At 43.9% G+C, this 27,581-nt stretch overlaps 1 protein-coding gene across 1 annotated transcript; it reads right to left on the bottom strand.

The window, feature by feature from the left end:
- LOC123180112 (disease resistance protein Pikm1-TS) lies at positions 1-26,946 on the bottom strand. The gene is made up of 3 exons (XM_044592074.1): positions 26,313-26,946; positions 25,689-26,194; positions 1-2,104 (listed from the first exon to the last, which is right to left on the bottom strand). The coding sequence occupies exons 1-3, from the start codon at positions 26,622-26,624 to the stop codon at positions 178-180; spliced, it is 2,745 nt and encodes a 914-aa protein (XP_044448009.1). The 5' UTR covers positions 26,625-26,946; the 3' UTR covers positions 1-177.
- Positions 26,947-27,581: the final 635 nt, after the last annotated feature.

Here is a 27,581-nt window from a genome sequence, read left to right as displayed (position 1 = left end):
AACAACATATATGATTGCAAATATGGTTCTTGTAGAAATGGCAAAATAATATCTGCCCACAAATTACAAGTAATAAACAAAAAAAATGATATTTGATTTAGCACAACTTTTGTGATGTCAATAGTGTCAATCAATTTGAATATGCTAAAGATGTTGCGTTTGCATTTATAAGAGCCACTATGGTAGTCCGAAAAAATAACTATACCATTGGTCTTTGACCTCTTCAATTTCGCTCGTCTGGCTGCAGCTTGCAGTAGCATCAATACTAGCTATGCTGTTTCGGGCAGCAGAGACAGAGAAGATATCTGCCTGTACATCCACCCCACCCATCCTGCTGCTCCCAGATTCTTCACAAACCTGTGCCAGTGCGCTCTTTCTCTCCGGGAAAATCTCTTTATAGTCATTGATGCAGAGAGTGATTTGGTTGGGATGCTCCCATGCCTCCCTTCTGACAATTGCAACCGTGGTGCTGATGCCCGGGCTGTCGCCTCCATACCACGGGGAGCACCGGAAGACGACTACCTCGAGCCTCCGGAGGTGTGTGATGCCCAGAGGGTTTTTGCTTTCTGGACCATTGTAAATCTTGAACGCGAGACGTCTGAGCTTTGGCATTGCTCCTTGCTCGAATGTCACACGTGGCACGCGGGAATCTACACCGAAGCTCTCCAGCATCGCGAACCCTACAGCGTTGATGGTTACCGGTTCCACTGGGACGACTTCAAACCTCACCACGAGAATCTTGAGATTGGGCATCTCCTGCAGAAACTTGATGTCATCCTCTTCCAGTTTGAAGAGCCTGATATCCAAGGAGGAGAGAATTTTGAAGTATTCTTTGATCAACTCCGGAATATGCATGCACCTTCCGGGAACCTTGAATGCGGCAAATTGTGGAGCTGCGCCGAGACCAAAAGGGTCAATAAGCAGGATGGACAAGACCTCCCTGCACTTTGCCATGGAAGAGTCTGGAATTCCGTTCTCGAGATCTTCGTGCACGCCCTCAGGCAAACTTATACCTTGGCGGGAATCCTTACTGCCAGCGAGAACGCGCACGGATTTTGGAAGCTGACAAGCTTCCCAGGGGAGCTCCATGACCCCTGTGTCTCTTATATCGAGAGTCTCCAGATGCAGCAAACTCTTGATCTGAAATGGAACCTCGGTTATTGGTGTCCCCATGAGACCAATGTGCCTCAGCCAGAGCAGTCCACATATATCCACCAGATGAGCATTCTCTAGACCCTCAGTGTCTTCAAGCTCCAGAACTCGCAGCCGTTCGAAACGCTTGAAGGGGACTCCACTTACTGAACCAAAGACAGCGAGGGAGTGAGTGTGTGATAAATCCAATGCTGAAAAGTTCATTGATTGCCCCTTTTTGCCTTGGAGGGACAGCCGACGAATTTGTTTACACGGTGAAATATCGGAGCAGAAATCCAAGTGTGTAACAAGATTATCCTCTTGTGATTTGCACTTGAGGAAGGCCAACATCACGGGGTGGATTTCATGTTTACCACTTGCTACCGGTTTAATCCATTCCCTGTCGACAAGATCGTCAAAGTAACCTTCTGCGGTCTCCTCTTGATAGACCAATCTTTCAGCAATCCATCTCCTCACCAAACGATCTTTTTCGAATTTGTGACGGCAACTGTATATACTACAGTATAGCAAGAAAGTCCTCAGATAGAGAGGAAGATCCTTGTAGCCAAGACATAAGCTCTCAGCCAATGGTTTCAAAGACGGGATAGTTAAGATCCCATCTTTTACACGCCTCAGAACCCTCGTTTTTCCCAAATCACCATCCTCCTCCTTTGTCTGCTCTTTCATTGCTAACGATATGCAAATTATTGCTAGCGGCATACCATCACACATTTCCGTAATACCATAAAATGCATTATCGTCGCCAGATTTCATTAGAGTCCAAGCATCCACAACATCAAGACCTCCAATTTTATAGAGCAAGGTATGCATGTCGTCAGTTAGACATTTCTCAGCAATAGCACTGATGCGAGTTGTGATGACTATTCTACTGCTCGGATTGTTCTTTGGCAGAGACTTTGCGATGATTTGCAATTCTTCCCAATGCCAAATGTCATCAATAATCACGAGGTACCTATAAAGGCTCAAAATTGTAAAGGCGCAATCTTGTGTCATCAACTCAGAGTTCAATTATTTTCTCCCAGTCCATGTACGTGGTAAAGGTTCATTGGGCGTATTTGTAGGCTAAAAGAAAACAAATATAGAAGAAAAATCAAAACAATACAGATCAACGTCTAGACAAATATGTAGTGCATACATGAGAAGCTTCTAAAAATAGTTTTAAAAAAATCCAGGACAGTGGAGATTTGCCATGAAAGTTTTAGAATTCACTGTTTACTATGCTTCATGACAAATGTAGGAAATATCGAAACCTAAACATTTCGGTAGAAAGATACTAAAGTATAATATCCAACCTCTCGGAACAAATGGCTTGGCAATGTCAGCCTTCGAAAACAATATCCAGCGTTGTACCACATTATTCACGATAAGAATAAGAGTTCTTTTAAGATGGTCCCTCTTTTTTTAAGCATATTTAAGATAGTCCCTCTTTTTTTTTCTTTGGGCGTATTAAGATGGTCCCTCTCACCTCCACACATGGTAAGAGTACCAGATTGATTTGGACCGTTAATTTGTTACAAGTGGTGGGCCTAAATTATTAGCATGTGCTAATTAATTAGCCACAGCCGGTCATCCTCCTCCGGTTGCTCAACATGCAAACAAAGAAACCTCCATCAAACGCAGAAGGAAACTCGGGTAAAAAAACATAGAAGGAAAATGGTAAAAGAAAACTGGAAGAAATCTCCCGGATCATAATCTCACCAAATCACTCATCAATAGTGTTGCGCTATCCATCATTAGGGCATCTTCAAGGCGAACCCGTAAACCTCCCGCAACTGTCCAGACCATAGAAACCATCCAATGCCGACCTATATCGGCCCGCGGGGCGGTCCGGACGTGATTTCTGCCGTAAACCGGAGATAAACGTGTGTGAGGTTTGCGGATGTCCGAACCGCTCCCAAGTCCGCTTCTGACCTCCCTGGTCCCCCATCAACCCATCACCTGCCCCTCCCGCGCTTTCCTTTTGATGCACGCGCGGCTTACCGCGCCGCATTCATGCTGGCTCAGAGCATGTGGAGGCCGGCATTGATGCCGCGATATGACCGGAGGGAGGGCGACATTGACCGACGAGACCTCTCGGCAGTCGACGCTTTAATGCGGATGCAGGTTCCTGAGGAACCAATTCCGGCCGCTACGCCGCATTGAAGCTGTTGGTCGGCCCTTCGCTTGGTCCTCGCGGCGGCAATTTAAGCCGTGCACTTGAGTTGCACAGAGAAGCACCGCACCCTCCCCGAGCATCGGCCCCTCCCCTCCCCCGTCTCTGTGCCCGAGGCCCTCCCCCCCTCCTTGACCCAAGCTGCGGCAATGCCAAAGTTGTGGTGCTCCGCACCGACAGGCAGAGTAGGCGGAAGCTCCTCCTCCAGCGGTTCTTTGCGCTGCCGCAGATGCTCTCCGGGCACGTCAGCATCCTTGACGACTGGCTCCTCCGAAAAGGAGGAGATTGTCATCTCCTGCGGTGATGAGGAGGAGCAGGAGCCAGCGTGGTAGCCACCCGGACTCCTCCAAGAGGACTCTCAGAAGGACGAAGATTTCATCTGTCAGATTGAGTTACTGACGGAGCGGTCACTCTGTGACTAGGGGCCGTTGCCGCCATCGCCGGTGCGCGTGAAGGAGGAGCCGGCCTCCCTGCCGCACCACCGCATCAAGACCGAGCAGGCATCCATGCTCCTGTCGGTGAAGGAGGACCCGGCCTCGCCCAGGCACAACCAAGGCGTCTAGATTGGACGCCGCATCAAGGTGGAGTCGGCCTCGCCTCCGAACCACAGCGGCATCCAGACCATACGCCGCGCCAAGGAGAAGCCGGCCTCGCCCAGGCACAACCGCGGCGTCCAGATTGGACCCCGCGTCAAGGTGGAGCCGGCCTCGCCTCCGCACCACCGCGGCATCCAAACCGTACGCCGCATCAAGGAGGAGCCTGTGTCCCCGCCACGCACCAGCTACGGCTGCATCGACACGCCGTTGTTCCCGCCGCACCACCACCGCACCGCCACCGCCTCGCCGTCAAGGCGGAGCTGCCATTCGCAATCAAGAAGGTGTGGGGCCGCCTCCTCCACTACCTCAGCGGTCCCTCGGGCTCGAGGGCCATCGTCTCTGAGGCGGAGCGCGTTGCTCGGCACCAGGAGCAGTACAACCGGCAAAATGCCAGTCGCCACTCCGGGTTCGCCAAGAGCGACATGGCGCGGGACTAGGTCCGCTACGACTAAGACATCATCGCCGTGTGGGCACTGGACCGCTCCGTGACCACCGTGGAGACGGCCGCAGGCGTCGCCGCCGCCTTGACGGCAAGCTCGCCTAGATCGGCGAGGAGTGGTCGCTTAGTGACTGCTTCGCCAATGCCGGCTACGGCAAGGCCACCACCAGGGCTCGAAGGCCACGTCGGCAGTGACTGCGGCGGCACTCCGCACGACGCAGCAGGAGGTGGGGCGGCTAGTCCGCGAGCAGCAAGCAGTCGCTGGACAAGGCTGTCGCGGCCTCCGACAGCCTCCGACGTCTTACCGCCGCTGGAGGGACGACGACGACGACAGCACCTACGGAGACGATGGTGCGGTAGGGCAGGACGGTCACGCGTACGAGGTGATTGTCCGGTATAGGATATAGGTTTTTTTTCTTCCAGTTTTTTTAGTTAAACGGTCGAAATATTGACTTTTTTTAATTATATCCAAACTTGAACGAAATCCGTCCGGTTTGATTGAATTTTGTTCGGTTGGTTCGAATTGTTGGCTGGATGTATGTCGATGCGGTTGGATAACTGTCTTCCGCATTTATGTCCATGGACAGGTCTTTTTATCGACGGACGGATGGAGGAGAAATTTTGCAGGTTGCCGTTGGAGATGCCTTTATTGGCTGCCCTCTAATCAGTTAACGAGTGCATGACCAAGTTGGTTACTTTGTGTGGAACTCGAGAAAGTCAGGGACAAGAATTATAACAAGGTCTACGTGTTGAACTGGTATTGGGTATAGAACCCGGAGTCTTTAGGGCATCTTCAACCCCATACGCCAAATCGGACACCTTAAACATTCGCCAACGCGCAAGCCAAACGACATTTGTTAAGTTTCAAAATATTTAAATATGTTTGACCAAACCAAACGAAATTTCAACTAAACCTAAATTAACTACACGAACGGTAACTCGTACACAAGGCCGCCTTGGCAGGTGGTACCAACATCGTCGTTTGGTCCCTCCCCATCGTCGTCGGAGTACTCATCGCCGTTGTCCTTTCAGCGACGAAAGGGCGTGTACAGGTCATGTCGGCCTTGATCGGCTGTCGCCTGCTCTCGCACAGCAGTTGCTCGGCTGTATCCAGAGCAACGCGCAAGTGCTCGGCCGCGTCGTCTTGGCGGCGACGATCACCCGTGACCACCACTCTGCCCCCGGCGAGGGAGTGGGCAGCGCGCTTGGACTCGACCATCTCTAATTCGAGGAGCTCGTCACTGATCCGGTGCTGGCGCCCGGCGGATGTCTGTGCGGTAGTTCGAGACCAGTCCTTGGCGCGGGCCAACGCGAGGTCGGGGTCAGCGAGGACCTAGTCTAGTGCGATGTTCGAATTTGTGAACGCAGCTCGTCACGCCGCGTTGCCCTGGTCCTGGTGCGCCTGCTTGGCTGTTGCGTTGTCGGCAGCTGCCATGCCGCCGCCACCAATGAGGTAGCGGAGGAAGTGGCCTCACGCGCTGGCAATCGAGCCATGCACCTCCTCAATCTTTAGTGGGCACTACTGGCTCTCGGACCGATGGACGGCAATGACGACACTCTGGCCCCTTGTCGCACCTGAGTATATGGCTATGTTTGGATATTCTAACTTAGTTAGAGGTTAGAGTTAGTTTCTAACTCATGACTAACACTGAACTAACTCTAGCCAAAAAGGTGTTTGGATGATAGAGTTAGATTGACAATAAATGCATTTTCTCAATCATTTGAAGGGAGGGAGGGAGGGATAGAGAGATAATGATTTTTTAGTGGACCTCAGAAGAACTAGCTCCAATTAGCACATCTTGGGTAGGATAATTTTTTTTGGGTGGGTTAGTTGCAACTAGCTCAAACTAGCCCTCATGTTTGGATACTTTAGAGCTATTTGAGCCCAAAGTAGCTCAAACTAACTCTAACCCATGGATCCAAACAAGGCCTATGCCGCGGGGGATGCCAGCTGTAAGGATTACTCGGCCATGCTACGTGGAGGTGACAGGGACTCCTCCTTGACCTCCTCCTTCAACCTGCGTCCAGTTTGTACACCGCAGAAGCGCTACCCAGAGGCAAGGGTGGCTCCTCTTTCACCCGAGGTTGCATGACAGCGAGGGTGGCGCGGAGCCATGCTCGTGGAGTGACCACTCGATCAAGAGTGACATCTGTGTCGCGAACACTTCGTCTGTGCGCGCGGCTCGACGAGGAGGGGCGGTTAGTGTTGCTCATCATCTTTCGATGAGAGCACCACCTCCTCCTATAATGTGGCCGCCGACAGGCCCGCATAGCGTGGGCGGTGGCGCCACAACCCGGACGACCATGGGGCTCCCACGGGCACCAACTGAAGGAAATATGTTCTAGAGGCAATAATAAATTTGTTATTTTATATTTACTTATAGATGATAAAGGTTTATTATTCATGCTAGAATTGTATTGATCAAAAACCTAAATACATGTGTGAATACATAAACAAATACCGTGTCCCTAGTGAGCCTCTACTAGACTAGCTCGTTGATAAAAAATGGTTAAGGTTTCCTAACCATAGACATGTGTTGTCATTTGATAATGGGATCACATCATTAGAAGAATGATGTGATGGACAAGACCCATCCGTTAGCTTAGCATAATGATCGTTCAGTTTTACTGCTATTGCTTTCTTCATGTCAAATACATATTCCTTCGACTATGAGATTATGCAACTCCTGGATACCGGAGGAATGCCTTGTGTGCTATCAAACGTCACAACGTAACTAGGTGATTATAAAGATGCTCTACAGGTATCTCCGAAGGTGTTTGTTCAGTTGGCATAGATCGAGATTAGGGTTTGGCACTCCGAGTATCGGAGAGGTATCTCTGGGCCCTCTCGGTAATACACATCATAAACTTGCAAGCAAACGACTAAGGAGTTAGTCACGAGGTGATGTATTACAGAACGAGTAAAGAGACTTGCCGGTAACGAGATTGAACTAGGTATGAAGATACCCACTATCGAATCTCGGGCAAGTAACATACCGATGGACAAAGGGCGTTACGCATGTTGTCATAACGGTTCGACCGATAAAGATCTTCGTAGAATATGTAGGAGCCAATATGAGCATCCAGGTTCCGCTATTGGTTATTGACCGGAGAGGGGTCTCGGTCATGCGCTTCAGCCTGGTAAGCTCGAACCCAAATCGGAGAAGTGCGTTTCATAGGATACCCTAAGGAAACAATTGGGTACAGCTTCTACCACAGATCCAAAGGCAAGATCTTTGTTGCCAAGAATGGAACCTTTCTAGAGAAGGAGTTTTTCTCGAAAGAAGTGAGTGGGAGGAAAGTAGAACTTGATGAGGTAATTGTACCTTCTCTCGAATTGGGAAGTAGCTCATCAGAGAAATCCGTTCCCGTGATGCCTACACCAACTAGAGAGGAAGCTAATGATGATGATCATGAAACTTCAGATCAAGTTACTACTGGACCTCGTAGGTCGAACAGAGCATGTTCTGCACCAGAGTGGTACGGTAATCCCGTTCTGGAGGTCATGTTACAAGACCATGACGAACCTACGAACTATGAAGAAGCTATGATGAGCCCAGATTCCAACAGATGGCTTGAGGCCATGAAATTTGAGATAGGATCCATGTATGAGAACAAAGTGTGGTCTTTGGTGGATTTGCCCGATGATCGGCAAGCCATAGAGAATAAATGGATCTTCAAGAAGAAGACTGACGCTGATGGTAATGTTACTGTCTACAAAGCTCGACTTGTCGCAAGAGGTTTTCGACAAGTTTAAGGGGTTGACTACGATGAGACTTTCTCACCTGTAGCGATGCTTAAGTCTGTCCGAATCATGTTAGCAATTGCTGCATTTTATGATTACGAAATCTGGCAAATGGACGTCAAAACTGCATTCCTTAATGGATATCTTAAAGAAGAGTTGTATATGATGCAGCCAGAAGGTTTTCTCGATCCTAAAGGTGCTAATGAAGTGTGTAAGCTCCAGCGATCCATCTATGTACTGGTGCAAGCATCTCCGAGTTGGAATATACGCTTTGATGAGATGATCAAAGCAGATGGTTTGATACAGACTTATGGTGAAGCTTGTATTTACAAGAGAGTGAGTGGGAGCTCTGTAGCATTTCTGATATTATATGTGGATGACATATTGTTGATCCGAAATGATATAGAATTTCTGAATAGCATAAAAGGATACTTGAATAAGAATTTTTCAATGAAAGACCTCAATGAAGCTGCTTATATATTGGGCATCAAAATCTATAGGGATAGATCGAGACGCTTAATAGGACTTTCACAAAGCACAAACCTTGGCAAAGTTTTGAAGAAGTTCAAAATAGATCAGTCAAAGAAAGGGTTCTTGCCTGTGTTGCAAGGTGTCAAGTTGAGTAAGACTCAAAGCCTGACCACGACAGAAGATAGAGAGAGAATCAAAGTCATTCCCAATGCCTCAGCCATAGGTTCTATAAAGTATGCCATGCTGTGTACCAGACCTATTGTGTACCTTGCTAAGAGTTTGACAAGGGGAGTATAATAGTGATCTAGGAGTAGATAACTGGACAACGATCAAAATTATCCTTAGGTACCTAAGAGGACTAATGAAAAGTTTCTCGGTTATGGAGGTGATAAAGAGTTCGTTGTAAAGAGTTACGTCGATGCAAGCTTTGAGACCGATCCGAATGACATTAAGTCTCAATCTGGATACATATTGAAAGTGGGAGCAATTAGCTAGAGTAGCTCCATGCAGAGCATTGTAGACATAGAAATTCCCCAAATACATACGACTCTGAATGTGGCAGACCCGTTGACTAAAACTCTCTCACAAGCAAAACATGATCACACCTTAGTACTATTTGGATGTTATTCACATGGCGATGTGAACTAGATTATTGACTCTAGTAAACCCCTTGGGTGTTTGTCACATGGTGATGTGAACTGTTGGTGTTAATCACATGGCGATGTGAACTAGATTATTGACTCTAGTGCAAGTGGGAGACTGAAGGAAATATGCCCTAGAGGCAATAATAAATTTGTTATTTTATATTTCCTTATTCATGATAAAGGTTTATTATTCATTCTAGAATCGTATTGATCGGAAACCAAAGTACATGTGTGAATACATAAAAAAATATCGTGTCCCTAGTGAGCCTCTACTAGACTAGCTCGTTGATCAAAGATGGTTAAGGTTTCCTAACCATAGACATGTGCTGTCATTTGATAACGGGATCACATCATTAGGAGAATGATGTGATGGACAAGACCCATCCGTTAGCTTAGCATAATGATCGTTCAGTTTTATTGCTATTGCTTTCTTCATGTCAAATACATATTACTTCGACTATGAGATTATGCAACTCCCGGATACCGGAGGAACGCCTTGTGTGCTATCAAACGTCAGAACGTAACTGGGTGATTATAAAGATGCTTTACAGGTATCTTTGAAGGTGTTTGTTGAGTTGGCATAGATTGAGATTTGGATTTGGCACTCCGAGTATCAAAGAGGTATCTCTGGGCCCTGTCGGTAATACACATCATAAACTTGCAAGCAAACGACTAAGGAGTTAGTCACGAGGTGATGTATTACGAAACAAGTAAAGAGACTTGCCGGTAATGAGATTGAACTAGGTATGAAGATACCCACGATCGAATCTCGGGCAAGTAACATACCGATGGACAAAGGGAATGACGCATGTTGTCATAACAGTTCGACCGATAAAGATCTTCATAGAATATGTAGGAGCCAATATGAGCATCTAGGTTCCGCTACTGGTTATTGACCGGAGAGGTGTCTCGGTCATGTATATATAGTTCTCAAACCCGTAGGGTCCGCACGCTTAACATTCATTGGCGATATAGTATTATATGAGTTATGTGATTTGGTGACCGAATGTTGTTCGGAGTCCCGGATGAGATCACGGATATGACGAGGAGTCTCGAAATGGTCGAGAGGTAAAGATTGATAGATAGGACGATGGCATTCAGACACCAAAAGTGTTCCGGAGGGTACCGGGTTCTTATCGGGTCACCAGAAAGGAGTTTCGGGCACCCCTGGCAAAAATATGGGCCTTATGGGCCAAGTGAGGGAACACACCAGCCCTGGGGCGCCTCCTATGGCTGATCCTCCCTCCCTCCCACCTATATATATGAGGAGGGGACGCCTAGCAGACAATAGATAATTGCCTAGCCGTGTGCGGCGCCCCCCTCCACAATTTACACCCTCGGTCATATCTTCTTGGTGCTTAGGCGAAGCCCTGCGAGGATCACTTCGCCATCACCGTCACCATGCCGTCGTGCTGACGGAACTCATCTACTACCTCGACGTCTTGCTGGATCAAGAAGGCAAGGGATGTCACCAAGCTGAACGTGAACAGAACTTGGAGGTGTCGTCCGTTCGGTACTTGATCGGTCGGAGCTAGAAGAAGTTCGACTGCATCAACTGCGTTGTCAAACGGTTCCGCTTACGGTCTACAAGGGTACGTATACACACTCTCCCCCTCGTTGTTATGCATCTCCATGGATAGATCATTGCGTGTGCATAGAATTTTTTTGTTTTCCATGCAACGCTTCCCAACACCAAGAACCACCGGGAGCCAGTGTGGGACTTGACCATCACTCCTGTTGTCCATGCGGTCTGGATGCCTAGCGGTAGTGAGGAACAACACTGGAAATGCCAGTGGAACCTGAATCCGGCGGATCTCAGGTAGGGGTCCCAATCTGGTAGTCTTGGCTAGAAGGTAACAAGGACACAAGGGACACACAATTTGCCGAGGTTCATCCCCTCTTGAAGAGATAAAAACTGACGTCATGCTTCGTTTGTATTGGTTGGTGACCACTTCCTCCATCTGCCATCTCAATGAGCAGTGACGGGGTTCTAGATCCGTGAAGTGAAGGTGTGATCTCCGGCGAGGAAGAGTAGAACATGGGAGACGGGCCGGCCTACTTAGGACACAATGCCTTGCCGCCTCCCATGCCCTACACATCCTCGGAGGAATCCTTGACCTATCCGTTGCCGGTGCCGGTGGACACGAGGTCGATGATGGACATGGACGGTCCTTCACTGTCCACCTGACACATGCGCCCCCGAAAGTTGGGCGGCGATGCGTAGGACGCATAGTTGGCTACATTCTCATCCTGGACCGCCTATGTCGCTGGTGCATGTGCCGTCGTGTCCACGACCGGCAGCGCCTCCTCTGCGTTGTGAGTGGCTGATGAGTGATATTTTCACACTCATTTCAAACTTGTTTAAACCGAGCTATTTCATTAAAAGAGATATATGTGCTCCGATATTGCCACTAATGACTAATAAATGCAAAGGATTCCACAAATCCTCTCTTCGATGTGTTTCCACAGGAAATGTGCTAAAAAGGAATAAATCACGTGTGGAAAAGGAATGGAAGAGAATGGAGGAAGAAAGAATAAATAGGAGGTGTTTCTGCGAAGACAGAACAAAAGACGGCATTCCATACGGGCGCGAGCGCCCATATATATGAGCGCCCGTTTGGTGTAGAAACCAAGGCAGGTCGTGCACCTGTACAACTCTTATAAAGTGGATCCCGTTGAAATGTCAACAGAATGAGGAGAGGAGCGTCGAGCACAGCCACAACCCATTCATCATCATCTTCCTCCACAAACCCTAGCCGCCACCATTTTCACCTCCATAGCCATCTCCACCACCATAACCCTCTCTCATCTAGATCATACTTGTAATCCTGCATTGCACAAGGCATCTATTGTAAGACATATTGAAATCAATCAATCTCAAGATGTGTTCTTCAATTATTTCTTCTCGCGATCCGATCTCCATGTGTGAGTAGTCCGGTAAGGGGGTGAGGCATGAGCCTTGCAGCCCCAGGTATTTGGTGAAGGGATCAATGGAAGTATTTGACACAACGTCTCGTATTTGTAAAATAAAATTGCATCATGAAGTATCTCTTGTCTTGTCCATGATCTTCATCCCTGTGAGACGTATAGTTCATTCAGGAGGACAACTGATTCTTGATGTAGGACTTGTGGCGGTCAAGATGTAATTTGGACACACCCCCAGTCCAAATGAAGCAAAAGCACCTCTTAATGGGTGACTTCCTAAGCACAAACTAATATGATTTTTGTTCCCAACACCAATACATGGTTATAAGCATTAAGACCTCATCCCCATACATTCTTTTTATATAAGTGTTTGAATCACTATTTCTTGTTGATCCGGTCAAAAGCTGGATTTGACATTTTGACAAAAGCTTGTTAGAGACCATCGCTTCAAGTGAGTCTTCCTCTCGTGGGTTCGATACCCAGGGTCACATCTTGGGAAATAGTTGTGGGATACCTTTCTCGTTGCAATACAAGAACAAACAAAAGGAGATATCAACAGAGCCTTGAGCACTATTTAAACCGAGATATTTCTCCACCACCATAGCCCTCTCTCATCTAGTTCATACTTGTAATCATGCATCACACAAGGCATCTATTGTAAGACATATTGAAATCAATCAATCTCAAGATGTGTTCTTCAATGATTTCTTCTCGCGATCCGATCTCCATGTGCGAGTTGTCCGGTAAGGGGGTGAGGCATGAGCCTTGCAGCCCTAGGTATTTGGTGAAGGGGTCAATGGAAGTCTTTGACACAACGTCTCGTATGTGTAAAATAAAATTGCATCGTGAAGTATCTCTTGTCTTCTCCGTGATCTTCATCCCTACAGGTACCTAGGATCATGGAGATCAAGCACTGGTGAGGCTAGGAGCAAGGGGGCTGTGAAGTCTTAGACCAAACACCGGTGACAGTAAGGTTTAGTAGGGTAACATTGATCATATCCTTGGGGATTCATAAGGTGTAGTTATTAAACACCCAAAGCTTTTCTCTCATATTTCTATCTTAATTATCAGGGCAACCCTGCAAGACGGATAGGGCCTTCGGTAGGACAATTGATTCTTGATCTAGGACACGTACCAGTCAAGATGTAATTTGGATACATCCCCCATTCCGAACGAAGCAAGCACCTCTTGATGGGTGACTTCCCGAGCAAAACTAATATCATATTTTATCCCAACACCAATAGGTCGTAAGCATTAAGACCTCATCCCCGTACCCTCTTTTTGTTATAAGTGTTTGAATCACTATTTGTTTGTTGATCCGGTCAAAAGCTGGATTTCACACTTCGACAAAAGCGTGTTCGAGATTATCGCTTCAAGGGAGTCTTCCTCTCGGGGGTTCGATACCCAGGGTTACCTCTGGGGAAATAGGTGTGGGATACCCTTTCTTGTTCCAATGTCGGATCAATAAAAAGGAGATATCAAGCCCTTTTTATGGCCCCGTTGCCGGGGAGCAGTTTACTATTCCTAGTCTTTGTGTTTAGAGTTCTTGTTAAAGTTAATTTTCAGTTTTTGTTTTAGTTTTCAGTTTCAGTTTTAGTTTGCATTTTATTTTGTTGCAAGTCTTGTCAGTAGAAAATCCAAAAAGTTACTACGGCTCGTAATCTTGGGAGTTTTGCTACTCCTAGCAACAATTTCATGCGAGAACCAACAACACAACCTATTGTTGCAGCTGCTGAATATGAGATCAAAACAAACTTAGTTTCCATGGTTCAACGGGACCAATTTGGAGGCTCTGCTTCTGAGGATGCAAGTATGCATTTACATAATTTTACTAAATTGTGCAACATGACACGCATAAAGGATTATGGCCCAGATGCTTTAAAACTTTGCTTATTTCTGTTCTGTTTGAGAGGAAAAGCTAATGAAGGGCGTTTAGCTTTGCCTAAATGAATTATTACTTCTTGGGATGCTTGTTGCAACAAATTTTATCTAAGTTTTGTCCACCTGCTAAAGTTATGCAATTACATTTTCAGATTACAGGTTTCAAGCAAGAGGAACGTGAGCCACTTGCGTGGGATAGAATGAAAGAAGAAATAAGAAACTGCCCCAATCATGGAACGGATGAGGGGTTAATCCTTCATATGTTTTATGATGGCTTGAATCACATGTCAAAAACTATGCTTGATAAAGCCGTTGGAGGAACAATCATGGGAATGCCCATAGAAGATGTCAAGAAGATACAAATGATATGCAAGAGAACCATGCCCACTGGCACGTTGAGAGAACAACCACCAAGAAGGTGAATGCTATACAAGAAAATAGCTCAGAGTTGACAACCAAGCTATGTAAAGAAGAGGTAAATGTCAATGCCATCACTTATGAAGATATTAGTGATGTGAATTTTATTGCTCGTGATAAATATAATCTCAATTGGAAAAACAATGGTTATGCTCCTAAACTTCGTTATCCTAGTAATGGAGGAGCATAAAATAGTTTTAATGGAGCTAATGATAGCAATAGAAATACTCTTGAAGAAAATCTTAAAAGTTTTATTGCTAACCAGACTGAGCAGAATGAAAACTAGAAGAATATCTTGAAGAATCATGATAACCTACTTGGTCCCTTGACGGGTAAGGTTGTTGGACTAACAAATGATGTGGATATACTTGTAGCTAGATCTAAGAATATGAAGGCAGAAGTGGCAAAGATAGCAGAGAGCCAAACCTTGATTTTGGCCAAGTTTGTAGGTAAACTGGAACCTAACCCGTGGAAGAAGTTAAAATGGTAAGAAGCAACAAAGAGAAAGCTGAGGTGCTTGACACAAGTCATGTGCCAGAGTACAATTATACCGCTGTAGATTTTGTCCATATGATATTGATACATCCCCGTCGTATCTATAATTTTTGATTATTTCATTCCAATATTATACAACTTTCATATACTTTTGGCAACAATTTAATTTTTGGACTAACATATTGATCCAGTGCCTAGTGCATATTCATGTTTGTTGCATGTTTTTTGTTTCGCAGAATGTCCATATCAAATGAAGTCCAAATACGATAAAAATTTACAGAGATTTATTTTGGAATATATGTGATTTTTGGGAGTTGGAATCAACGCAAACAGAGGCCCATGGCCACCACCACCCATCTGGGCGCGCCGGGCACCCCCTGGCGCGCACAAGTGTCTTGTGGCCTCCCCTTAGTCAGGTGGGGCTCTTCTTCGGGCGCAGGAAAGATAATTCATGGAAAAAACGTGTAAAATTTTCAGCGCAATCGGAGTTTCGGATCTCCGGGAATTTAAGAAACGGTGAAGCGCCACATCTGGGGGGTCACGAAACAGAAGAGAAACAGAGACAGATGCAATCTCGGAGGGGCTCCGCCGCCATGGAGGTCAAGGACCAGAGGGGAAACCCTCCTCCCTTCTAGGAAAGAGGCCAAGGAAGACGAAGAAGGAGGGGGCTCTCTCCCCCTCTCTCCCGGTGGCGCCGGAGTGCCGTCGCGGCAAGGATTGTGACGGCGATCTACATCAACAATCTTGCTACTGTCAACAGCAACTTCCTCCCCCTCTATGCAGTAGTGTAACCTCTCTATTCCCGCTGCAGTTCTCTACTCAAACATAGTGCTCAACACTATATATTATTATCCAATGATATGTGGTTATCCTATGATGTTTGAGTAGATTTGTTTTGTCCTATGGGCTAATCGTGATCGTGGTTGGTATGAGTTGTATATTTTATTATGGTACTGTCCTACGGTGCCCTCCGTCTCGCGTAAAAGTGAGGGGTCCCTGCTGTAGGGAGTTGCAATATGTTCTTGATTCTCTTATAGTGGGTGGCGTGAGTGACAAAATAAACAGGCCCGAGTAAGGGGGTTGTTGCTTATGGGAGTAAAGAGGACTTGATACTTAAGGCTATGGTTGGGTTTTACCTTAATGATCTTTAGTAGTTACAGATGCTTGCTAGAGTTCCAATCATAAGTGCATATGATCCAAATACGGAAAGTATGTTAGCTCATGCCTCTCCCTCATATAAAATTGCAAGAATGATTACAGGTCTAGTTATCGATTGCCTAGGGACAAATCCTTCTCTTGTGTTACAAAAAGCTTGCTACTACACTACTAAGTTTATTGTCTTGTAAATTATTCTTAGTTTTATTCTTGCAAAGTACTTCTAGTTTGATTCTTGTTCTAGGTAAAGCAAGCGTTAAGTGTGCGTAGAGTTGTATCGGTGGTCGATAGAACTTGAGGGAATATTTGTTCTGCCTTTAGCTCCTCGTTGGGTTTGACACTCTTACTTATTGAAAAGAGCTACAAATGATCCCCTACACTTGTGGGTTATCAAGACCTTTTTCTGGCGCCGTTGCCGGGGAGCAATAGTGTGGGGTGAATATTCTCGTGTGTGCTTGTTTGCTTTATCACTAAGTAGTTTTTATTTTCTGTTCTAAGTTGTTCTCTATCTTTAGTTATGGATATGGAACACGAAATACCAAAAAAAATAGTTGTACTTGCTACTCATGGAGATGGGGAACCTCCTAAAACCCTCGATGCTCGTTAGGTGAAAAATATTAAACACTACTTTGATAATCCTGAGAAAACCCCATTCAACTTGATAATGGGAGACACGTTGGATCAACGCGAATAATTTAGGGATTATCGCTTGACTCAAAAAGGAAAACTCTTAATTATGGGATCAAATTGAAATGTTGCAATGGTATGCTTGGAATCTATGCTTGAGATATAATTATACTTGTTGCTCTAGGATGAAGGTTAGATACCTTCCCTTTTCATGTGAATTTAATGATAATGAAACCTTGGCTTCTTATGGTAATGGTAGATATGATTACTATGATGTGGAATGAATAGAAGAATTTGTTGCTTTTAATTATGGGTGCTTATGAAATTGAATCTCTGTTTGAAAAGTATGAAGATTATGATGATGCCGTTTATAGACCTGAAAATTTTGCTATACTTAAATATTGCTATGAGAATTATAAGTACAATTCCAAAATTGATGTATTTATTGAGAAAGTCTCCGCTATCCAAGAAGAGACTACTATTTTGCAGGAACCTATGGAATAAGAAATTGATAAAACCGTGAGCTCATTTGATGAAAAAGATGATGCGGAGAGCGAAGAACAAAAGGAGGAAGAGCGGATTAGATACCCATTCCCACCTTCTAATGAGAGTAACTCTTCAACTCATACATTGTTTAATTTCCCTTCGTGCTTACCGAAGGATGAATGTTATGATAATTGCTATGATTCCATTGATGCTTTTGAAATATCCCTTTTTGATGAACCTAATGCTTGCTATGCTTGTGGCCAAGATGCCAATATGAATTATGCATATGGAGATGAACTTTCTATAGTTCCTTACGTCAAGAATGAAATTATTGCTAATGCACGCACACATGATAGTCCTATTATCTTTTTGAATTCTCCCAACTACACTATATCAGAGAAGTTGATCTTATTAGGGATTATATTGATGGGTTGTGTTTTGCTACTACACATGATGATTTTTATGAATATAATATGCATGTGCTTGCTTCTCCTACTTGCAATTATTATGAGAGAGGAACTACAACTCAACGTCTCTATGTTTCCAACAAAATTGCAAGAAACTGCTTATACTATGCATTGGCCTCTACTTGATGTGCATGCATTGTTATTTTATGACATACTGATGCATGGGAAGAGAGTTAGACTTCGTCATTGCACGATATGTGTTGCTTTGTGCTCAATACTAAATTACAAATCATTGTTAATTAAAATTGGCTTTGATATACCTTGGGATCCGGGTGGATCAATTACTTGAGCACTTTATGCCTAGCTTAATGGCTTTAAAGAAAGCGCTGCCAGGGAGACAACCCGAAAGTTTTAGAGAGTCATTTATTTCTGTTGAGTGCTTTTAAAAAGTTTAAAATCAAAAAATAAAATAAAGAGGGGAACCTAAAAACTTTTTCAAAAAGAAAAGTGAAAGTGAGAAAGACGAACACCGTTGAAGTGGGGGGCGTCCTTGAACTTTGTTCATGCCCATGGAAACTTTGTGAATCTCAATTACATAAACTTTTCAACAAAATTAATTATCCCCTTGTACAAATCCATTTTATTATAAAAATAATGTGCCAAGATTTACCTTTAGGATGTTTAGATTGTTTGATTGGTATGTGCGGTGCATAAACAGAAATTTTGGCTATAGTGCATGAATTTACATTTTTTTACTAGAAGGTCAATTTTTTGTTGAAATTTTTACAAAGTACTGCTATACAATTTTTTTATATTTTCCTATTTTTTCAGAATATTTGGAGTTACAGAAGTATGGTCAATGTCAAATCTTTACAGACTGTCCTGTTTTCACAGATTGTTGTAATAGCTTCATTATTTGCGTATGTTTGAAATCTTGTTGAGCCTCCTTTGACTTGGGGCCATAGAATTGTGATAGCATATAGTGGGTAATGTTTTCTTATAATTATACAATAATGTTACAACAGTACATGATGGGATTTGATTGCCATATGCACTAACCCCTCTAATAAAAGTTCGGTTAAGTTTCGTGTGGATGAAGTGTTAGAAGATCAAGGAGGTCTCGATATGAGAAGAAGGAGGAGAGGCAAGAGTTCAAGCTTGGGGATGCCCAAGGAACCCCAAGTAAATATTCAAGGAGACTCAAGCGTCTAAGATTGGGGATGCCCCGGAAGGCATCCTATCTTTCTTCAAGAAGTATCAATATGTTTCGGTTTTCGTTTTGTTCACATGATATAGTCCATGGTTGGTTTATGGAATGCTCATTGCACTTCACTTATATCATTTGAGTATGGCTTTATAGAATGCTTCATGTGCCTCACTTATATCTTTTGAAGTTTGGATTGCCTGTTTCTCTTCATATAGAAAACCTTATTTGTAGAATGCCCTTTTGCTTCACTTATATTTATTAGAGCATGATATTTTGTAGAAAGAATTAAACTCTCTTGCTTCACTTATATCTACTTAGAGAGTCAACGGGAATTGGTCATTCACATGGTTAGTCATAAAATCCTACATAAAACTTATGGATCACTGAATATGCTACTGAGAAATAGCAAGTGAAGGGTTTTAGTAGTGTGCACGCTACTGAACTGTATCTACCTCGCAATTTTTTGAGAATGTCTTGTAGTGGTCCATGACATTCGTCAACGAATTTTTCTCTATAACATGACAAGTTTGAAAGAATTTCTATGAGCCACACAACAAACTCGGAACATCATGTTTCCCATCACATGGAAAATTTTAGGAAAAGATGTAACTATGACACAACAATTTTATGAATTCTGTTTTCTAAATCACGGAAAATTCTTGAAACAATATTATAGCTATCTCATGGCAATTCTTGAAACGAATTGTGTTTTCTAATCATGGCAATTGTTAAAACAAATAATATACCACCATGGCACCTTAACATATATCGACATGTTAACATGGAAAATGTAGGTTTTCTTTTTTGAACCAGACCATGGAGAAATGCAAGTATTCTTTTTGATTCAAACCAAGGCAAATGCAGGTATTCTTTTCTGAATCGGACCATGCCAATTGCAACAATATTATACTTATCATTGTAGCTACCATGGCAATTTTTTTTATTTTTTAACCATGGCATTTTTAATAGATACCTTGGCAATTATTGAACATGTGGCAAATTTCTCTTTTGTAGCATGGAAAATTCCTAAATTTGTCTACAGAACAAAATTCCTAATGTTTCTGTCATGTGTCCATGACAAAATCATAATTTGCCATCTTTTTTAAAAGAACAAAATTCTTTAGTTTCCATGACGTGCGTTGCTTTTAAGAATATGATAGCACGTATTTGCGTACACATTATGCTGCACAATTGCCATACTTTGTTTTTTCTCAATATCATGGCAAGTAGTGTGATGGTAATTTTTACACACATTTGTCATTTTTTCCATGTCGTGAATTTTTGGCTTTGACTACTTATGATGTTTTATTCACCTCCAACTATGTACATGACATGACATTTTACTTGGTTTTTTAGCTATATTTTTGACATGGCAAAATTTTCTGTTACCTTTTTCATGGGCAGTTCATGTTTTGTACTACATCTATATAATAGTCATGGCAAACTTCAATATGTTTTTGGCATGGCACCTTACATAGTTGTTCTACATCTATATAGCTACCATGGTAGAAAAACAATGTCTTTTTTGCCGTGCCAACTTAAGTTTTGTAATACATATATAGACATGTCATGGCAAAAAAATAAAGATGTTTCTGCCACGTCATCTGAATCCGTGATATTTGTTCATTACATGAAAAATTACTGCTTTTTAGCTATAAATTGGACATGGCAAAAAATCAATTTTTTTTCCATGGGCACTTGAATGTCTATACTACATTTCAATAATTGTATTTATGGAAAAATTACTGTATTGACCATGTCATTTTTACATGTGGCTACCATCGCAAATTCATTTTTTGGAACATAGCTCGTCAAATTTATTGTACAAAATCTATCATTTTTTCCATGTCATTAATTGCCATCATTTTGGAAAACATAGGGAAGTGAATCTGTCATCACATGAAAAGCATAACAGAAAAATTTGAAGTTGCCTTGGTCCACTATCTAGTTTTCCCCGCAAAGTCATACAAAAAATATATTTTTCATGGTGTAAATATAGTAGGGGTGTTTCAAGAAATGTCATGTGTGAGAGTTTTTTTTTCATGAATTCCCATGTGAGCATTGCAAAAAATGCCATGTGAACACTAGAAAATATTATGAATGTGTGCTCTTTTAGGGAAATAGCAAAAAATAATTCTGAAATTTTCCATGCGAGTATTTGAAAAGTTGTCGTTAGAATTTTTGCCATGCTTCTTTAGGAACCAAAATGTTCTAAGCTTTCCATTGTAAGTACAATGGCCTCCTCGGTTGCATGGGCCGCGCTAGAGGGTCCCGTCATACATTAAAAACTGTATAATGGTTATGGCACCTTCTTGTGTATATAGCATGACAAATTTATTTTTAAAAGCATGACAATTTTTATTATCCAGATTATCTGTAGTAGATGTGTCAGTCTAGAACAGCCCTGGTGTTTACGGTCATGTCCCAATGCTTATCATCTTTGTGTGGATGCCTAAGGCATTATACAATGCAAGATGCATAGAAAATATGCTTAAAGAAATAAATTAGTTTTTTTAGGAACTGGAACTTATTTATAGAGAATAGATGCTTAATAGGCACATCTCCTATGAAAATAAGCACTAGTGCTTACGAAAACTCGGTTTATTTTACTAAGCATCTCCCTAAGAGCATCTACAACAAAGATACAACAAGCCCCTCAAACGTCCGCGGACGCGCCTATTCGCGTCCGCAGACAATGACCAGTCACACCTTAAATTTTCATTTCAACAATTGAGTACCTCATTTAGGAACGCTCAAATTCGTATAACCATATGCATCGTAAACTATCTCTATGATGCACCACAAAGCGTCTGGCTACTACATCAACACATGTCATCGAACAACCAAGAAATTGACATGTTCAACACATACTAACTATGGAAAAAGATCATCCAAGACCTTTCTTGCCCTTGCCGGCGCCCTTGTCGTCTTTGTAGTGGAAGTAGCGCTCAAAGACGCAACATGGATCAAGCCGAATCTGCTCATCTCCGGAGTTGTCCGACCCTTCACTGTCCTCCTTCTCCTCTTTGGGAGGCAATCCGACCATGGCATATATCACCCGGTTTTGCTCTCGGGCGAGGGCGTGCGTGTTCCCACCCTGTCGCTTCTAAACATTGTGGTCACGGACGGCTTCCTGCTCGGCAGCAATGCGAACCACCGCCTCCGCCATGTCTACAGCGAGACGGGCCTGGACCTCCCGCATCCTCTGCTTCTTACAACAGGCACACTATTCCCTATAGTACTCATACTCCTCCACACCGGAGATGGGGCGGCAGGCGGACTCGAGCTTCCACTCTAGCGGATCTAGCGCCCATTGCACCGACGCAATGGATTTCTGCTGGATCAAATCCGAACTCGCTCGGGCCCATATGCCCGAGTCGATGGATCGGGACAGGTCGAAGTCGATCTGCTGTCTATAATGCCAGAGGAGGCCGGAGATCGCTGGAAGGGAGCTTGGGGCGGAGAGGAGCGGAGTGGAGCAAATTGGCTAATATTTCATCTATGGAACGAAATGGGACGAATATATATGAGGTGGGTGGGCCAGCGTGGGCCGGGTCCGACGTGGCGGACGCGCCCGGGCCTCCCCATATCGATTTTGGTTGGATATGAGGGGTGCTGCTCAGTCCGGGTATATGGGTCATGTATAAGAAGCCCGTCCGGGTCCGCTTTTTTAGACCTGTCAATGATAAGTTTGTCCGTACAAGCCTACGGTAGGGTTTGGGACGCCGGGCTGTGCTCTAAGCAACTTGTGTTGTATGAAGTCGACAGCTTCATTAGTGTGCTGTGCACCTGTGCGCAAAAGTTGATGTATCAAATCTCCTGATCTGTACTTGGTGTGCCATAGTGTAGGTATGGACGTGAAACAACCCTGGTATTTCCAATTCCAGTCGCTTGTGCTGCATTGGGTGGGACTCGATGTTGATTTTTCTTTTGCATGGACCCGACGGTGATTCACGGTGGTGATGGAACGGCGCGTACTGTGCCGTGGGTCCTCACCAGAATCCTTTAATACAGTATGTAAGAGTGCCGTTGCGTACAGCAGCATATACCGCGTTAATTACGAGCCAAGTCCCCGATCTCAACGAGAACGAGCGCGCAACGATAACATGAGCAGGCGAGGACTGGAGCTCCTACGAATTTTCGGAATATATATACATTAATATTGTTCAATGTATAGCCCTGCAGAGAATAAAGATATGTATGGTTTGTGCCATGCATACTGCAATGGAAAACAATGCAATCTTGCTTTGAGAGGAGATCCACATGTCTGTAAAACTATTTTGTTTTATCAACTATTAATAGATTTATTTGTTCCTACTTAGAGTCACATGTACATGCCATCTTTTTTGCTTTCAATGGTTAGGTTTCTTCTAGACTGTTGTGTGTGATCTGCTTGCTTTTCCCATTATAAAGCATTGCTGGTTATGAGCGAAGTAGTTTCCTTCGGGTCAAATAAATTTACACATAGTAGTTTTGACAGCGGTGCTTGCCTCAGTGTTTGGTGCAGCACATATTATTTCATTATGTATAGCAAAATAAAAACTGTAAAACTAATCTGACAAAGGTATGCGTCAACAAAATTTGGGTAAGTCTTGGTTCCCTACCTATCAAGAGCAGCACACAGAAGATACTCGGTAAGAGAAAGTTGGTCTTTTCCATCAGTCCGCAAGTTAGCAATCGAGTTTAAATATGGGCAGTTTCTTGGTGTCCTTTTATTTCTTGAAACTGTGTATCTGTGATAGAAAATATTTTTTGGTTGGGCTATAATGACTTGGTCCTCCAGAAATGCTAATTTTTTTTCTTGGGCTACATGCATGGTTTGCTCCTCCTACTTGCATAATTGCAGTGAGCATGGCCTCTTGCCCGTGCCGAACCGATGGACACCTTGATAGTACTTGCTATGCTGGTCACCTCTACTATCTTCCGTGAGGGAATCCAGCGCTCGATGTGCTATCCGGACCAGCCTGTGATATCTTTGCCGTATAGATTTTGACATTTCTTGGATTGTGCTAATACAGGTGCGTCCAAGTTATCTAATTTAATCCAGTTTAATTAGGTGAATTGTAATTGTGTGTTATTCCTAAATGGTGACCACTAAATGCATTTTTTTTACCCAAGTGTGGCCTTTTCCATTTAGAGTAAATGTTTATGGTGGTCAATGTTCTTTCTGATACTTATCTGCATTGCCAGTAATTTTTGGTCCATGCTCTTCACACTAATGATAGCTAGATGTATTTAAAGCTATGCTTTTTTATACATTGATGAAGCTAATTGTGTGTAATGTTTGTTCTTCCATAGAGATGTGTTTCCCCACCTGCCTATTGTCTGTCGTCTTCATGATGTAACTAAAACACTAAGTGAATTGTGGTGTCTCAATGCTAAGAAACAATCAGTGCAGCAAAGGCCCAGCCTACAAGTAGCGCATAGGTTGTTTTTCAGGTACATAGTCGCACCCAAGCTAACTTAGTTATGTAGCTCTTGGCAGAGCAGAGATATGACCAGTAGGAGCACTCTTTTCATCCTGAACGAACATGTCACTGTGCCGTCAAAAGATCAAGTAGACCTTTTTCCTTGCAGATTTCCTATTTTTATCGTTAATTAGAATCGACCCTCTAAATTATAAGTAGATACGGCGAGATGGTATTGTGTAATTTTTATTCTGAAGGTTAGCAAAGCAGAGAAATTTGAGAGTTTAAGATATACTTCCGTCCAAAACAAGTTGAAGAATTACTGGAATCAACTCTAATCTATGAGCATTTAAGCTGTTGTTTGGTAGAAATTTTAGTCAAACATATATTATGCACATGTTGCCTCAAAAATATTGGTTAATATCTTTCTCACCACAATGTCAGATGAATATCTACATCTACAGATGGCTGATCATGGCCAGTGCCTATTGTTTTTTTGTTGATTGTAGATGAAGTCTTCGGTGGATTAGTTATTTCGGTGTCTTGACGATGGCAGTAAGATATTGTGCTTCTCTATGTCCTCTGTTTTTGTATTTTGTCCTAACAATAAATGATGCATTTTTTGATTTGTGGCAGTATGGCTATCATCATCTTATAATCTCCAATAAATGATGCATTTGTTGATTTGTAGCAGTATGTCTATCATCGTCTTATAATCTCCTCTGTACTACGTAAGAAAATGAACAAAACACATATTAAAATAACTAGCATTTTTTTGCCTTTGTAGGAGTACATGTTTTATGTTTGAAGATGACTAATACTATTATTTATTGGTAATACATGGTTGGAGCTCCTCTTGTGGAATGACATGCATGATTGGCTGAGCATGGAAGAGTTGTCAGAAGTAATGGTTTTGCAATACATTTCATCTTGCTTTGGATAGTTCTATATGTGACATTTTTCTACCTCCAAAAAAGGGACATTGCAAGCTTAAGATTGGAAGCATTGTTCAGTAAATTAGATTGATTGCCTATAGAACCATTTTTATAATGACAAAGAAAAAAACGGCACGGCAAGGCACGCATTTCCTTCTAGTACCATATCATATTCCCCAAATTTAACGTGGATGCTTAAGACACGGTGCCACCGCAGAGCATTGGGAGAGACCTAATGTTTTGCCTGAAATGAGCATCCCGGATTCAAGCCCTAAATTGGCAAAGTGGAAAAGGTTACCATGTTGATATAGTTTGTGTAACGCAAAAAAGCAAGCGTGTGTATGTCTTTTTAGTTGTGTGCATCCTGAATGTCTTGTCATATCTTATAGGTGCCGAGACTGTGTGTAATTGGTATATTTACGATATTAATATATTTCCTTTATCAAAATGTATCATTAGTTGGCAGCTGACCTGATTTCCGAGTTTATCAAAGACAGATCATTAATAAAGCTGTGTGGACAAGAACAGAAAGTAGAAACTGCGTACCTTTTGTCAACGAGGAATTTTGATAATTCGTGGAGGAGATACTGTTCGGTCACTGCTCCGGTGTAGGCAACCGGTGAATTAGTTACTTGCGTGACAATTGCTCGCAGAACCTCCGTAATGTCAGGGCTTGGAGAAACCGACACAAATGCCCGACAATCGAATTGCTCTTCTGTGGCGGAGTACACTAGATCTGCAAGAGCTGTCTTACCAACCCCTGGCAGTCCGTGGATGCATATCGTTTTGATCTGATGTGGTCGCTGGCGGGCGGCTACCGCCGGCAGATTCTTTTTCACCCGCTCGACCTTCGTAATTTGCGCTCCGCCCAGCTTCTTTCGGAGCATGGTAACCAACTCAACGACGTCTATTCGGCACCCGACGACCTCCAGTATGTCCCCCGCAGTGCCGGTGATACCCTTCGACCTCACCCCCTGTATCCGAGCCGCTGTCGCCAGCGCCATTGAGCGCAACTTATCATTCGGCATTTGTACCTTGAAACTAATATTTTCCTGCAGCAAGTCAACAGATAACATTTTATAGCTGAGAAATTCACATCTGAGTTTTCTCATCAGTCAAAAAAAGACACAACAAAGTAAACAAACATGCAAGGAACCTTTCCACTCTTACCGAGTGTTGTTCTCCGGCGTCCCCCAATGTGTCCACACCTCCTGCCACCAATTCGAAGAGATCATCTTTGAGTGCCTCCATGCCCACGAGTTCTGACGGATCACTGTGAAGGAAGCGAGATCGAGGATCTACTATGGCCGGCTTGCTACAGTTGGAGGTAGCTTCTGCGGCCTTCTGCATCTCGCAGCTCCGCCGCGACACATTCTTGACTCTTGTCTTCAGTTGCTCTAAAGAGATCTGACTGGCCTTCTGATTTACAAAGTCGTCGATGTCGTCCTCCATGTCGTAGGATAACTCCTGTACCTCGGCCATCCAATCCTTGCACGGCGCATCCAGATTGTCGCTCCCCCATATCTTGGGAAGGACAGAGTGCACAAGCTCGAGGTCCGACTTGATCAACTCAATGTCACTCCTCCCGCCGCCTGTAAGCGTGCGCTCGTCGCCAAGAACAGCAGTCAGCTTCTCTAGGACGGGCCCCAGGGCCCCCGTGGCTGCGCTCACGGCAGTCGTCTTGATGCCTCACACTCTGGTTGAGCTCGCTTCCGGCCGTATGGCCAGGCCGGGCACCGACCGCCGCCGGCCTATTCTAGTATTGCGTGGAGCCAAAAGAATTCCTGCCTGTTAGCTGCCTGTATCCCACCACTTCATGCCATGCGTTTCTCCTTGGGCCGCGCCCCGTCCTCGCCTTGGAATGTGATAACTTTCCAGTTTGCATGAATATTCTCTGTCACGTGACAGCCACTCACGCGACCAGCTCGCCTTTCCACGCAGTACGTTGTCTTCTCCTATAACTTTATGCGAGAGCCCATCCCTTGCATGTACTTCAAGGAAAACATCCTCAGATAAACAATTCCCAATCGGGCGGCTGATCGCGTGCTCGCGTTGGTCACTCGCTGCGTCGACGGATCATGGCTAGATCGTGCGGTCCCTTTTTTTACCTGCAGGAACACTGTCTTTTCATATAGAAGAAAGAAGATGACAATCCCATATTTACAGAGATGTACACGTTTTGAAGGAAATGTGGCCAACTCTAGAAAGACATCTGACCCAGTTAGCCCATACCCACAGTGGGCACGTCAACACAATACACCCTCTCTTTTTGCTTGATATCGTCGAAGGCTAGCATCGCCACCTCATAGTGCATCATGCAGGATACCGTAAAAATGCACCTGTTTCTTTCCTTTTAAATATTCCACAACGCGTAGATAAGCCTTCCACTGTGACGCCTACGGTCTTGCTTCGTCATTTTTGCAATCAGCACATCCCACC

This window comes from Triticum aestivum, chromosome 1D (assembly GCF_018294505.1).
Source record: "Triticum aestivum cultivar Chinese Spring chromosome 1D, IWGSC CS RefSeq v2.1, whole genome shotgun sequence".
Lineage (NCBI taxonomy): Eukaryota > Viridiplantae > Streptophyta > Magnoliopsida > Poales > Poaceae > Triticum > Triticum aestivum.
The sequence above is the reverse complement of the archived record's forward strand: the minus strand, read 5'-3'. Positions and strand labels throughout refer to the sequence as shown.

Bases quoted from the DNA above. Each gene is read 5' to 3' on its own strand.
- LOC123180112 (XM_044592074.1), bottom strand. From the start codon at position 26,624: ATGGCCGAGGTACAGGAGTTATCCTACGACATGGAGGACGACATCGAC. The intron at 26,195-26,312 runs GTAAGAGTGGAA...GACTTGCTGCAG, and splicing joins ACGCCGGAGAACAACACTCG to GAAAATATTAGTTTCAAGGT. The intron at 2,105-25,688 runs GTACGCAGTTTC...GAGCCTTTATAG, and splicing joins AAATTCCTCGTTGACAAAAG to GTACCTCGTGATTATTGATG.